This window comes from Zingiber officinale, chromosome 3A, assembly GCF_018446385.1.
Source record: "Zingiber officinale cultivar Zhangliang chromosome 3A, Zo_v1.1, whole genome shotgun sequence".
Taxonomy (NCBI): Eukaryota; Viridiplantae; Streptophyta; class Magnoliopsida; order Zingiberales; family Zingiberaceae; genus Zingiber; species Zingiber officinale.
Genome location: NC_055990.1, coordinates 78702190 through 78715715, shown reverse-complemented (window position 1 = coordinate 78715715; position 13526 = coordinate 78702190). Strand labels below are relative to the sequence as shown.

Below are 13526 nucleotides of genomic sequence, written 5' to 3'. Positions count from 1 at the left end.
GGAAAACAAATCTGAAGTCTTTAAACATGCTACAGCAGAAATAAATCAAGAAAGAAAGATCTGCATTCTTTAAAAGGAAAACTGCATATACTTAGAGAGTAGATGTTCATGCTTGTTAAAAAAATAGAGAAGAAACTAAAACTGCAAGGCTAATAAACAGGGCTGATCATGTTTGTTAAAATAGCAAGAAAACTAAATCTGCATACTAATCAAAAATCTGCACTGCTATAGCACTAGTTGCTTAAAGGAAACTACACTAAAAATGAAACAATGAACACATCTACTACCACACCTAAATCTATTCCTTCTAATCTGTCCAGAAATTCTGCAGTCAACCCAAGGAATACAATGCACACTAGCTACTCTTAAACTTTTAGCCGTTCTAGTGTTGTACAGGAAATCCAAAGCGAGAAAAACAAAGCATACTAGCTGTACAGGAAATCCGAATCGTAAGAGCAAGTCTGACTTCTTCAAGTATGCTACAACAGTCGTAAATCAAAGGAAAACATATCTACTAACACATATATGCATAGGTGGCAAAAATCCAGAACGAGACTAAGGGCTATCCTGCTCACGACAGCCACAAAAACACTAAACTGCAGTTAAGGAAACCCGAACTTCATGCCTACTGAAATAATAAACAGAATCTGCCAATGCATTCATGCTCACTAACTAGCAAGGAAAAACTAAGCTGCTATGCTCGTTATACATGGACTGCCCCTGTTCAGGAATTGCAAAGAGGGAAACACCAATCTGCAAGCTTTATGTAACTGGACAGTTTTGTTCCATGGCAGGGCAAACTGTAAGCTTTATTATCAAAAATCGAACTCTGTAATTAAGAGGTTGTTCATGCTTGCTAAGTGGTAAGAACAGAATTTCTAAATCACCATATAATGAATGCTGTGCTAAAAGAACACTGCCCTTAAGAACACTGCCCTAACCAAAACTCACGGCAGAAACCAAAGAAATGATTTCTATGCTCAAATAAACTTACAGCATAAATTCGAAATCTGTAGAAACCAAAACATATGCTTGACAAACCAATTAATTCCTTTCCTTGAGATTCTCGGCAGCAGGTTTCACAAGAAATCAACCTCACGGCAACAAGCTCTAAACGGAAATCCCCATAGCAAAATTCGAAAGCAAGGAAGGAACGAGAACCCGGAGCTACTCTACTGCAGGTGAGGAAGCACTTACATCGGTTCCTTGGACTTACAGCCGGCGAGAACAATTCTAGGGCTTCGGAGAACTCGAGCTTTCGGTCCCTCCTTGTGCTTACGGCTCCTCCTCGACGAGAGGAACGCAAGGAGATGAAGAAGCCTTTGAATGAGCCTTTGGCCGGCCACCGGAGACGCCCTAAAGCTCGGCTGTGTTTTTCGCCCTAGAGGAATCGCCGACGCGAGAGAGGAGAAGAGGAAAAGAGAGAAAAGAAAAATAACTTAACCCCTCTCTTACCTATCCTTTTATAACCTAGGGTTATGGCTTAAGACCAATTCGTGATTGATTTGTTCACGAAATATCAGCGTGCTCGCTTGGTCCGCTGGAAAGTTGGATTCCCGAAGGTTTCGGGTTCGAGCCGCCCTCGGCTCCTTTTTAAACGGTATTTTAATTTCATTTATTACAACTACTTAACTATATTTAATTCCCCTATATTATAACAAAACTTGCTTAGCTCAGTTGATTGGCTGACCTTGGTTAAGGTCTAGTTCGGTCTAGGGTTTAGGGTTCAAAACCCAACCTTAACACTTTATATATATATATTTTTTTAAACTTCTTTCGTTTGGTAAAAATACCAAACGAACTCCAAAAATTGCATAAAAATACTCTATAAATTCCTAAAAATATCTAGAATTTTTCTAAAGTATTTATAAATATTTTAAAGCACTTTTAGAACTCCTAATGAGGAAAATTGGGTCGTTACACGTCTTCCCTATCCCACCCCCTTCGTTCCTTTCCTTGCAGCACCGTGTCTTCCTCTTTGAGGTTTCTTGGCCACGGGAAGAAGAGACAACTGCCGAGTTTGAGGTCGCCGTCTCTAACAGATCCGATCCTTCAGCCCCATCAGCTCAATCGTCAACCAGGTTGGTTTTCTACCCTATGGTTTCTAACATCTCCTACTCTAGGGCATCTCCTTCCCTATAGTTTATGGCATCTCCTCCTATGGTTTCTTCTAGTTTTCCATAAATCTATCACTCAATTGACATTTTGGTTGTTACACTCTGTTACTGATGTTTGTTGTCTTGCCTAAACCATTTAATTAGTTTTACAATCGGATTATGATCAAGTTTAGACCTTTGCTTCCATTGACTAGACTATCTTCCTAAATCATTTAAGTTGTCAATTTGGTACAAGATTGCAATGCATACATAGGATATTCGGATATGATTCTTCTAACACTTACAATTTATAAATTGAGTGTCATAATTGTGTAGTGTCATTATTGATACATTAGAATGGTAGAAAATTCATTTAAAGTCACATCTTAATCATTAGAGAAGTCTTGTGCAATGCAGGTGGTCCATCTTTGAAAGTTTGGTATAGTTTGTTTGTTTGTTTGCAATGCAGTGAGGAAAAGAAAGAGATCTAGTACACTACAGTTGTTTAGTGAGCGAATTTGATTTGAAGAATTTTGTTGCTGAAAGTTAATTACATATTCAAGCAAACCTTTCATCTGTAACTACAAATTGAGCTAGACAATGCAAGGCATCCTTCAAAAGATATATGAAAAGAGTATAAGAATATATAGAGGAATTCTTTTACGACACACCACGCTTACATTTGAACTATACTAACCTTTTTGATTGTTAACAATCATAGCCCCTTGAGCACGTGCATGCAATTAGTTCCTCCTATACCTTGATTTTCTAGGTCCATCATTTGATGAGAGATTGTTGTTCCATTGTTTCACAACCTCTGTGACTTTGGGCTTGTGTTTGGAGACAAAATCACTTCATGCCTTATTCCTTTTTACAATTTGTGTCTATCTCAACTTTAAAAGAGTATATGCAATTATATGTTCCTATCGAAGTAAAAAATAAAAATAAAAACATAAAATAAAGGGTGTCTTGTCTTTGTGTGTATGTTTTGGAGTGTGGGGTGTCTTGTCTCTATGTGCATGCCTTGTCTTTGCGTGCATGTTTCTGAGAGTTGATTAAAATATGACAAAATTTACTTGTTTATGGAAATATTTTGTATAATTGACTTCCTAAATAGTCTGATTAATCTTACTCTTTATATTTTCTGAGAGTTGATTTCCTAATTTTATTGAAGCTTATATTTATCTGAAAAGAACTTGCGGTTACATTAGTAAATGACAGAATTATATAAACAAAATATGTTTCTTTGTTGTAATTGTATCTTATATATTTATTGAGGAAGATGTAATCAAAATCTGTCACTATCTGATTTTTGTGTGTTTTAATTTTATTTTTGTGTGTCACATGACTTCTGAAATTGAGTGTCACTATATGATTTTTGTGTGTCACTATATGACTTCTTGCATTAGATTTTACAAATTAAAATTGCATGGATTCTACATTTTTGAACTATATGTAGTATTTTTTTAACTTTTGTTTATTCACTTTAATATATTCAAATTTTCTTTGTTTGTAGATTTTGCTTGATTGAAATGAATAAATCCTGGATATATTTGGATAGAAGGTCTAAGCAGTATGAGGAGGGTGTGGAACAGTTTATTAGAGATTGTTTACAGAATCCCAATATTGACCCCAATGATATTCATTGTCCTTGTTGCAAATGTATCAATCTTAAAAAAGGACCGGTTAAATCTATTTTAGAGCATCTTTATTTTCATGGTTTTAGCCAAAATTATGTGAATTGGATTTGACATGGTGAGCCTACCAAAAATGATAACGTCAAAGGGAGTGTCAATCAGGAGCCAATTAATAATTATTATGACAACTTTGAAACTGCTCATATGTGTGAGGCAGCGTATGATAACTATACAGAAAATCCTGAAGAATTTATGAAATTTTTAGAAGAATCGGAGAAACCATTATACAAGGGATGTCAACATTACACAAAAATTGAATGCACTTGTGAAACTATACAATACCAAAGCAAGGCATGGAATGAGTGATGCTCTATTTTCAGATCTACTATTAGATTTTGGGGATATGCTACCAAATGATCACAAGCTACCATCCTCAATGTATGATGTTAAAAAGACTTTGAGTTGTTTAGCGTTGACTCATGAAAAGATTCATGCTTGTTCAAATGATTGCATTCTTTATAGGAAGCAATATGAAAACTGCGTAAGTTGCCCTAGATGTGGTTTGTCACGGTGGAAGCTAAACAAAAACAAGGTTGAGAAGAAAGGTGTTCTTGCTAAGGTGGTTTGGTATTTCCCTCCCATTCCAAGATTTAAGAGCATGTTTAAATCTTTAGAGACCTCGAGAAATTTAACATGGCATGCAGATTCTACAAGAGTTGTTGGTCAGTTACGCCATCCAGTTGATTCACCATCATGGAAGTTAGTGGATCATATGTGGCCTGACTTTGAAAGTGAGCCAAGAAATCTTCGCCTAGCACTTGCAGCTGATGGCATTAATCCTCATAGCAACCTTAGCAGTCGGTACAGCTGTTGGCCAATCATGTTGGTCAACTATAATTTACCTCCAAATATGTGTATGAAGAGGAAATACATCATGCTAACTATGCTCATTTCAGGGCCTAAGCAGTCTAGAAATGATATTGATGTCTATCTGGAGGTGTTAGTTGAAGATTTGCAACGATTGTGGGAAGGAGTTGATGGAGTCTATGATGCTTATCGCAGACAGTTCTTCATTCTTAAAGCAGTCTTATTATGGACCATCAATGACTTTCCTGCATATGGTAACCTTAGTGGATGTACTACACATGGTTATTATGCGTGTCTAGTATGCGGAGAAGATACTTATGCAAGACACTTGGAAAATGGGAAGAAAATGTCATTTGCTGGCCATAGAAGATTCCTATCACGATTTCATCCATATCGTAGGCAAATGAAGGAGTTTAATGGCATGGAGGAACTTGGAGAAGCAGCTAGACCATTATCTGGGATTAAGTTGTTTGACAAACTTTCTGACATAAGGTGTGAGTTTGGAAAGAAGATAAGTGTGAAAGGGAAAATAAAGAATGCAAAGGCTAATAAGTTGGAAGTCAATATAGAAGAAAAAGATTTAGGAGTAACAAATTTTAGAAAATGTTGGAAGAAGAAGTCAATCTTTTTTAATATTCCTTATTGGAAACACCTGCATGTAAGGCATTGTCTTGATGTTATGCACATCGAGAAAAATGTCTTTGAATCCCTCATTAATACTTTGATGAATGTTAAAGGGAAAACCAAGGATAATGTGGCAGCTAGGTTGGACATAGTTGAGATGGGAATTAGGCCTGAATTAACACCTATAGTTGGGGAGAAAAGAACATATCTTCCTCTTGCTACGTGCTCATTCACAAAAAAAGAAAAGTTGCAAGTGTGCAAGTCATTAAAGGATATAAAAGTTCCAGAAGGTTTCTCTTCCAACATGAATAATATTGTGTGCATGGATCAGTTGAAGTTGACTTGCTTGAAATCCCATGATTGTCATGTTTTAATGCAGCATTTCTTACCAATAGTCATACGTGATGCACTGCCAAAACATGTTAGATATGCCATCATAAGATTATGCTTCTTCTTCAAAGATATTTGTTGCAAGGTTATAGATGTAGCCAAGTTAGATAAGCTGCAATCTGACTTGGTTGTTACACTCTGCTTATTGGAGCAATATTTTCCCCCATCTTTCTTGGATATCATGCTTCACTTAACTGCCCATCTTGTTCGAGAAGTCCGATTATGTGGACCAGTTTACTTCAGATGGATGTATCCATTTGAAAGATGCATGAAGGTTCTTAAGAGTTATGTGGGCAGTCGAAAACATCCTGAAGGTTGCATTGTTCAGAGATATTTAGCAGAAGAAGCAATTGAGTTTTGTTCAGAATACCTTAATGGCGTTGATCCTATTGGAGCCCCTCAATCAATTCGAGACTCAAAAGCAAATTTTTTTGACTTGCAAGCATGCAACACATCAATTATAGTGCAACAAGTTGATCTGCAACAAGCACATTTGACTGTGCTAGAAAATATGGAAGAAGTATCTCCTTATATAATGTAAGTGTATTGTATTATTTATGATTCTGCATATGTAATTGAGATTATCTAATGTTTGACACAAATTTATATTTTAATATTTCTACAGTGAACATAAAACATTTTTGAAATCAATGTTTCCCAAAAAATAGAAAGATGAAAGGTGGATACAAGATGCTCACAACAAGAGGTTTATTGATTGGTTTCGCGCAAAGGTGGATACTAGATTCATTAAATTTTTACTATCATTTGCACTGAACAACTTATATCTACTATTTTTAATCACCATATGCAAATTGAATACATGTTAGGTGGCTGCTGAAATTGACAGTTGCAATGGTGGAACAACATCGACATTAACATGGTTGGCCCATGGACCGCGTGTGCAAATCCTTAAGTATAATAGTTATGTGATAAATGGTAATTTATACCAAACAAAGGCGCGGGATGATGATAGAGTTTGCCAAAACAGTGGGGTTTCTTTAGTTGCCAACACCATGCTTGTATGTAGTGCTAAAGATAAGAATCCCTTGTTAGCTGATGTGTCTTTCTATGGAGTGATTGAAGAAATATGGGAATTAGACTATCATCAATTTCATATTCCTCTTTTCAAGTGTGCGTGGGTTGCAAATGACAAAGGAATAATCAACAACGATGAATGTGGCTTCACCTTAGTCAATTTAAACAAACGAGGACACAAGAATGACGAATTTGTGCTTGCAAGTCAAGTCAACCAAGTCTTTTATATTGATGACCCATTAAAAAAGGGGTGGTCAATTGTGCTTCCAGTTCCAAATAGATGTTATGAGGAAGATGATGATGATTAGAGCAGTATTCCAGATTCTCGACCAATTGATGATGTTAATACTCATTGTATTCCTGCACATGAAAGATATTTTAGATCAGAAATTGAGGGTGTATGGGTCACAAAAAAGTAAAAATGATGTTTTGTATTTTTATCCAATGTTTATGTTTTGAACATGAAGAAATGCTTTATGCACTTTAAAAAATTATGTTATGTAATTCTATGTCATGTTTATGTTTGTGTTGTTATTTATTTATATGTGTTATTGTAATTATATACATCATGTTTATGTTACTATTATTGTAAAAAAAATTAACATTGGTTACATTTATGTTCTTATGCAGATAATACTCGATGGGTCGTAAAAAACAGGGAGTAGCAGTTGAGGAGATACATGAAGTAGCCGATGCTGAGCTACATGGAGTAGCCGATGCGGAGCTACATGGAGTTACTGATAGAGAAGAACATTCTGTAGATGTGCAGAAGAATAAACGGGGTCCTACATCAATGTGTAAACTCACTGCAACTGCAAGATGGGGGAAAAAAGCGAAGATTGATTATGATGACATGGGGCGCCCATTATACAATGCAAATGGAAAGGCATTGCAATCATGCATTAGCTCTGTTGCTAGAACCATGGTGCTAATCAACATAAAGTCTTGGCCTACTGTTCCAGAAAATATAAAACAAAAAGTATGGGAAGAGATCTCGGTAAGATTAATATATAAATACAATCCCAAATGAAATTAGCTTTCCAACTCTATGTTGTCATTGCCTTCTTTAATTCATTCTTATCATATTAGTTGTATAATCATCTAGATTGTATGTTGATTTTTTTCTTATTCGTGTTCAACTTCTCTATTAATAGTACCAACAAATATTTTATGTTGCAGAATGTGTTAGAATTAGCACCACAAAGCGAGACTGCTGTGATGAATTCAGCATCTCAAAAATGGCGAGATTTCAAAAACAAACTCACTAGCAGATTTGTTTGGCCAAATAAAGATAATCCTGAAAAATTGAGTTTTCCACCGAGTCAATATCAGATTCCAAAAGTAGTTTGGAAAGCATTTGTAGATGAGAGACTTCATCCATCATGGGAGGTACGTACTTATATGGTATTAGCTGGAAATCTTTGGAATATCTCATAGACAAATCTTTCTTATATCAACTTGTTGTATAACTTACAAAATTGTAGGGTGTTGTTTGTTTGCATTTACAAGTCTGTACGTAATGGTGTTAAGGATTGTAGCAACTCTTTTAAAGTATAGTATTGTTTGTTCTTTTGCATTTTACTGATTGTGTAGTGTAATTTATGCATTTGCATTTACAATTCTGCATGCCACGTTTGCAAGTTCCTGCATTTGCATTTACAATTCTGCACGTTTGCAAGTTACTGCATTTGCATTTACAATTCTGCACGTATGGTAAATGCAACAATTTACCGCTGCGGTAATGTTGCAACAATTCTGCACGTTTGAACTATTTTAATGTTGCAACAATTTTTAATGTTGCACGTATGGTAAATGCAACAATTTTAATGTTGCACGTATGGTAAATGCAACATTTTGTTTCGAATTTACAATTTGCAACAAGTCTTTATATGTAGGTGAGATTCATAACAGTGTTTATAGTTTGCAGCAAGTTTACAATTTGTAGCAAGTCTTTAAATGTAGGTGATTCATATACAATTTGCACAAATGATTGCAGCAAGTATTTATAGTTTGTTTGCTTACAAGTCTCAATGCATACAAGTGTTTATGAATGTATCTTCTATGTAAGTGATTCATAACAAGCAAAAAGAACGAACGATGCATTATAAATATCATCACAGACTATCTCGCAAGGGTTACATCGGCTTAGAGGCTGAATTGGTAAGCTTCGAAACATTGTATTTGTCATTTTCAAGCACGTATTTAATATTTTGTAACTAATCATTTTTGGAATTATAGAGGGAGAAAAAATTAATTGCTGAAAATGAAGAAGTTGATAGATCGATACTTTGGCGAAAAGCCCGCGAGGACAAATCTGGCAACATAACAAATATGGAGATAACAGAAGTCGCTGAAAAATTTGTAAATATTTTTTTTTATCTAATTTTCATATTGTCTTGCTAAATAATATTAGAATTTTTAGATTGATTTGTTACAATCTCATATTGTAGGATGATTTGTTGGAAAAGAAAGTCAAAGGAGAGTTCAAATCTTCTGGAATGAATAATGTGTTAACCACTGCCTTAGGAAATCGAGAACACTATGGATGGGTTAGAGGCGTGGGAGGATGTGTAAAACCCCAACTCTATTTTGAAACTGCTAGAAAGAAAAGGGAATCAGTCCCAAAGGATTCGATCGATAACTTCAAAGAGCAATCAGAGGAAAATAAGAGCTTGAAGGCTGAAGTAGATAAATTAAAGGCTCAACTTGCTCAGGTCATTGATAATCAAACTTGTGAGGTTGTGATATCAAACAAGTCCTCAAACATGAACGACCCAAAATGGAGAGATGATGTGGAGGTTTATGAATGTGGCACTTCAAACTTGGAGGTTCTATACTTCTTAATTTTATGTCAAAGTTATTTTTCTTTCAAATTCAGATATTTATATACAATTTCTTATTGTTCTTAAAGGGGAAAAATTGTAACTTGGCTGTCAAGCAACGTGAAAATGTGGTGGCATATGGTACAATACTATCAGAAGGAGGCCCAAATATACTGATTCATCATGTTCTACTTGGGGAAGGGAATTTCAAGGTATCTATTGATGTTGTCTTAGATGAAGAAGAAGAGCTTCCAATCCCAATTCGGTCTGGACCAACAATCGTCAATGATGCTATTGGAACAATTGTTGCTTGGCCTATAGAGTTGGTAATTTTACCAACGAAGAAGGTACTTTCAATTTTCTTGAAAAGTTGGTATTGGAAAAAACCTTAATCATTTGAATACTCATTTGAATATTTTAACATATTGTAGAAGAATGTACAACATCAATCATTTGCTCCTTCAGATGTTCATGGTGATCAGGACAAGTACAAGGAAATTGAGAAAACTTTATCGATGGCATCCAAGTATATCTACTCGTATGTTATCAGATTGATGCCTAAAGATGAGAGCATACACATAGAATTTGATGAAGCTATGTTTGGACGTCCTAAAAGTGTATGGTTGCTAAGAGAAGATATCTTATGCTTTATGGAGATGAAAGAGATAGGTGCCAGACACATTTTGGTTTACATGGGGTATGTTATATGTTAAATACAATATTTGTTCACATGCTTTGCTTTGTTCATAATATTTGTTCACATGCTTTTGCTTTGGTTTACATAGGGTATATTTAGATTTTTCATTACTTTGCCATTACCTTGCAATTAATACCTTGCAGTTACCTTTACAAATACATGAAGAAAGAAAATAGAGCTGAGTATGTGTCATTTGTGAATCCTGGTCACATACCTACATGCGATGTCGATGAAGAAGGTAGTAAATTATCACAACATATTGCTGCTCAGTTGGGAGCATCGAACAGAGATAACATATGCTTCATCCCATATAACACTGGGTAAGATTTTAATTATTTATTTTTTCCTACTACATGCTAGTCAATGTTATATTTTTTTGTGTAGGTACCATTGGATCTTGACTATAATTAATGAAGATAAGAATATGATATATTTATTGGACTCTTTGAGTAACAGGAACCGAGATCATACTTGGCAAACTATTGTGACCAAGTAAGTCGTAACATATGTTAATTTTGAATGCATTCAATTCATTATAGGTTGAAAAACTAATTTTCTATTTTTACAATGTAGTGGGGTCAAGATATACAATGCATCAAGGGGTATTTCAAAAGGACCAGGTTTTAAATAATTGACAGTATGTATTGTGACTATGTATTTAGACATCAATTAATAATTCTTATTATTTGGATTGTGACTTCTTGCATGACATTTTCAATTTCATTAGGGTAATCTTAAACAAAATGGTGGTGTTGAATATGGATATTGTGTGATGCGATACATGAAAGAGATAGTCTTAGATGAATATCCACAATTGGAGAGAAAGGTGAATTTCTTCTTTATGAAATATTTTCTTTATAAAATATTAAGTTATTTTTCATTGATCCTCAAATTTTTGTTAATGATTCAGTTTGCAGCATCAAAAAACAAACAGTATTACAATCAATCTCAGTATGATGAAGTCAAAAGTGAATGGAGCGAATTTGTCTATTTCTATGTGGGTGCCTAAGTGTAGGCTATGATATAAAGTTTAGATTGTATTTAGAGATTTATGGATACAAAATTTTTTGGGTTATGCTTAAACATTTCTTTTATGAAAACACTTTTGAATTGTATTTGACAGATATTTATGATATATTTGTTCAATTTTGGTGATGAAAATTATTGTGTTATAGCAAAATATTATGATATACACTTTTGTCAATTAAATTTGTATTGTAGTAAAATATAGTCAACTACTTCGATACTATAAATAAAAATGATGAAGTAATACAATACATAAGACTTCGGTATATTTAAATATTGTCGTAGTTAAAGAAACTATTTACTTTGTCACTGATTAAAATTGTTGAAGTCGTTCATATGTATTACTGCGTTAAGGTAAATTGTTGAAGTGTAGTAAAATATGCTTTCCTACTTCCATACTACGATGAAGTATTACAATAACAATTACTTTGATCAAGCTAAAATATGCAGAAGTAATATTAACTATTTACTACACCTTAATATAAACAATTGTGAAGTCGTAACTTCTTTAAACTTTGTTAGACAATGTTACCTCTGCAGTAATATATCATCAACTACTTCGGTAATTTTACTGGTCTTGATGAAGTAATAAAGGTTTTTTACTTCGAAACCGGTCCGATTTTGAACCGGTTTTGGACTGGTGATAGACTTCGGTAATCATGTGCCGAAGTAAAAAAATAACCCTTTTACTTCACGTGCGTCTACTTCGGTAAATATCTACCTATTACTGCGGATAATATCCGAAGTCTATTATCGATTTTCACATAGAGAAAGGAAATTTTTCTTAAAATTAAAATCCATATTTTAATCTACAAATAAGGAAAGATTTCAAATCTTTTCTTAATCTGTTGTAGAAAGCTATAAAAGGAAAGATTTAAATTTTAAACTCTCTATTAAAACGATAATATCCACATAAGAAATAATTTTAATAAAAATTCTTTTTAATATTCTAGTGGCCGACCACCTAAGCTTGGGACCCAAGCTTTGGCCGGCCACCAACTTGGCTCATCCACTTGGTCTTGGCCGACCCTAGCTTGGGTTCCAAGCTAGCTTGGCCGGCCCCATTTGGATGGGTAAGTAGGTGGGTATGTGGTTGGTATAAATCTCTATATACAAGAGGCTACGATATGGACCGAGAGGAGGAATTTGTTTTGGTCTCCCGATGAAATTAAACTTCCCGTGTTCGCCCCGAACACACAACTTAACTTCATCAATTATAATTCATACCACTAAAGAATTATTATTGAACTACCGCACCTATCCCAAATTATATTTTTGGGCTCCTTCTTATTATGAGTGTGTTAGTCTCCCTGTGTTTAAGATGTCAAATGACCACTAATTAAATGAGTTACTAACAACTCACTTAATTAATATCTTAGTCCAAGAGTAGTACCACTCAACCTTATCATCATGTCGGACTAAGTCCACCTGCAGAGTTTAACATGGCAATCCTTATGAGCTCCTCTTGGGGTCATTCTCAACCTAGATTACTAGGACACAGTTTCCTTCTATAATCAACAACACACACTATAAGTAATATCATTTCCCAACTTATCGGGCTTATTGATTTATCGAACTAAATCTCACCCATTGATAAATTAAAGAAATAAATATCAAATATATGTGCTTACTATTATATTAGGATTAAGAGCACACACTTCCATAATAACTGAGGTATTTGCTCCTTTATAAAGTCAGTATAAAAGAAACGACCTCTAATGGTCCTACTCAATACACTCTAAGTGTACTAGTGTAATTATATAGTTAAGATAAACTAATACCTAATTACACTACGACCTTCCAATGGTTTGTTCCTTTCCATCTTGGTCGTGAGCTACTGTTTATAATTTATAAGGCACTGATAACATGATCCTCTGTGTGTGACTCCACACACCATGTTATCTACAATATAAATTAATTGAACAACTACATTTATCATAAATGTAGACATTTGACCAATGTGATTCTTATTTCTAGATAAATATTTATACCTAAAGCTAGGCTTTTAGTATACATCCTAACATGCTTATGATTCCTCATGGTGTGTAATCCATTATATGATGTCGGTTTAAGGTTTTCATGCTTTATGTTGCTTATAAAACTTAGAACCATGCTCCTTTAGGTTTCGGCCAAGAAGAAATAAAAAGATTGAGAAAGTTTAAAACCTAAACTATGCTTGCTTATGATTCTTCATGGTGTGTAATCCATTATATGATATTGGTTTAAGGTTTTCATGCTTTATGTTGCTTAAAAACTTAGAACCATGCTCCTTTAAGTTTCGGCCAAGAAGAAATAAAAGGATTAGAGAAAGTTTTAACACCTAAATTATGCT

At 34.5% G+C, this 13526-nt stretch overlaps 1 protein-coding gene and 1 long non-coding RNA gene across 2 annotated transcripts; both read left to right on the top strand.

Moving 5' to 3' along the window:
• Positions 1 to 709: 709 nt before the first annotated feature.
• LOC122050488 lies at positions 710 to 6957 on the top strand. Its single transcript, XM_042611387.1, has 6 exons — positions 710 to 802; positions 1963 to 2081; positions 4256 to 5092; positions 5264 to 6134; positions 6283 to 6345; positions 6442 to 6957. The coding sequence occupies exons 1-6, from the start codon at positions 710 to 712 to the stop codon at positions 6955 to 6957; spliced, it is 2499 nt and encodes an 832-aa protein (XP_042467321.1).
• Positions 6958 to 10461: 3504 nt separating this feature from the next.
• Positions 10462 to 10800, top strand: LOC122053854. Its single transcript, XR_006132404.1, has 3 exons — positions 10462 to 10488; positions 10553 to 10660; positions 10742 to 10800. It is a non-coding gene; the product is annotated as an uncharacterized LOC122053854 (long non-coding RNA).
• The last annotated feature ends 2726 nt before the right edge of the window (positions 10801 to 13526 follow it).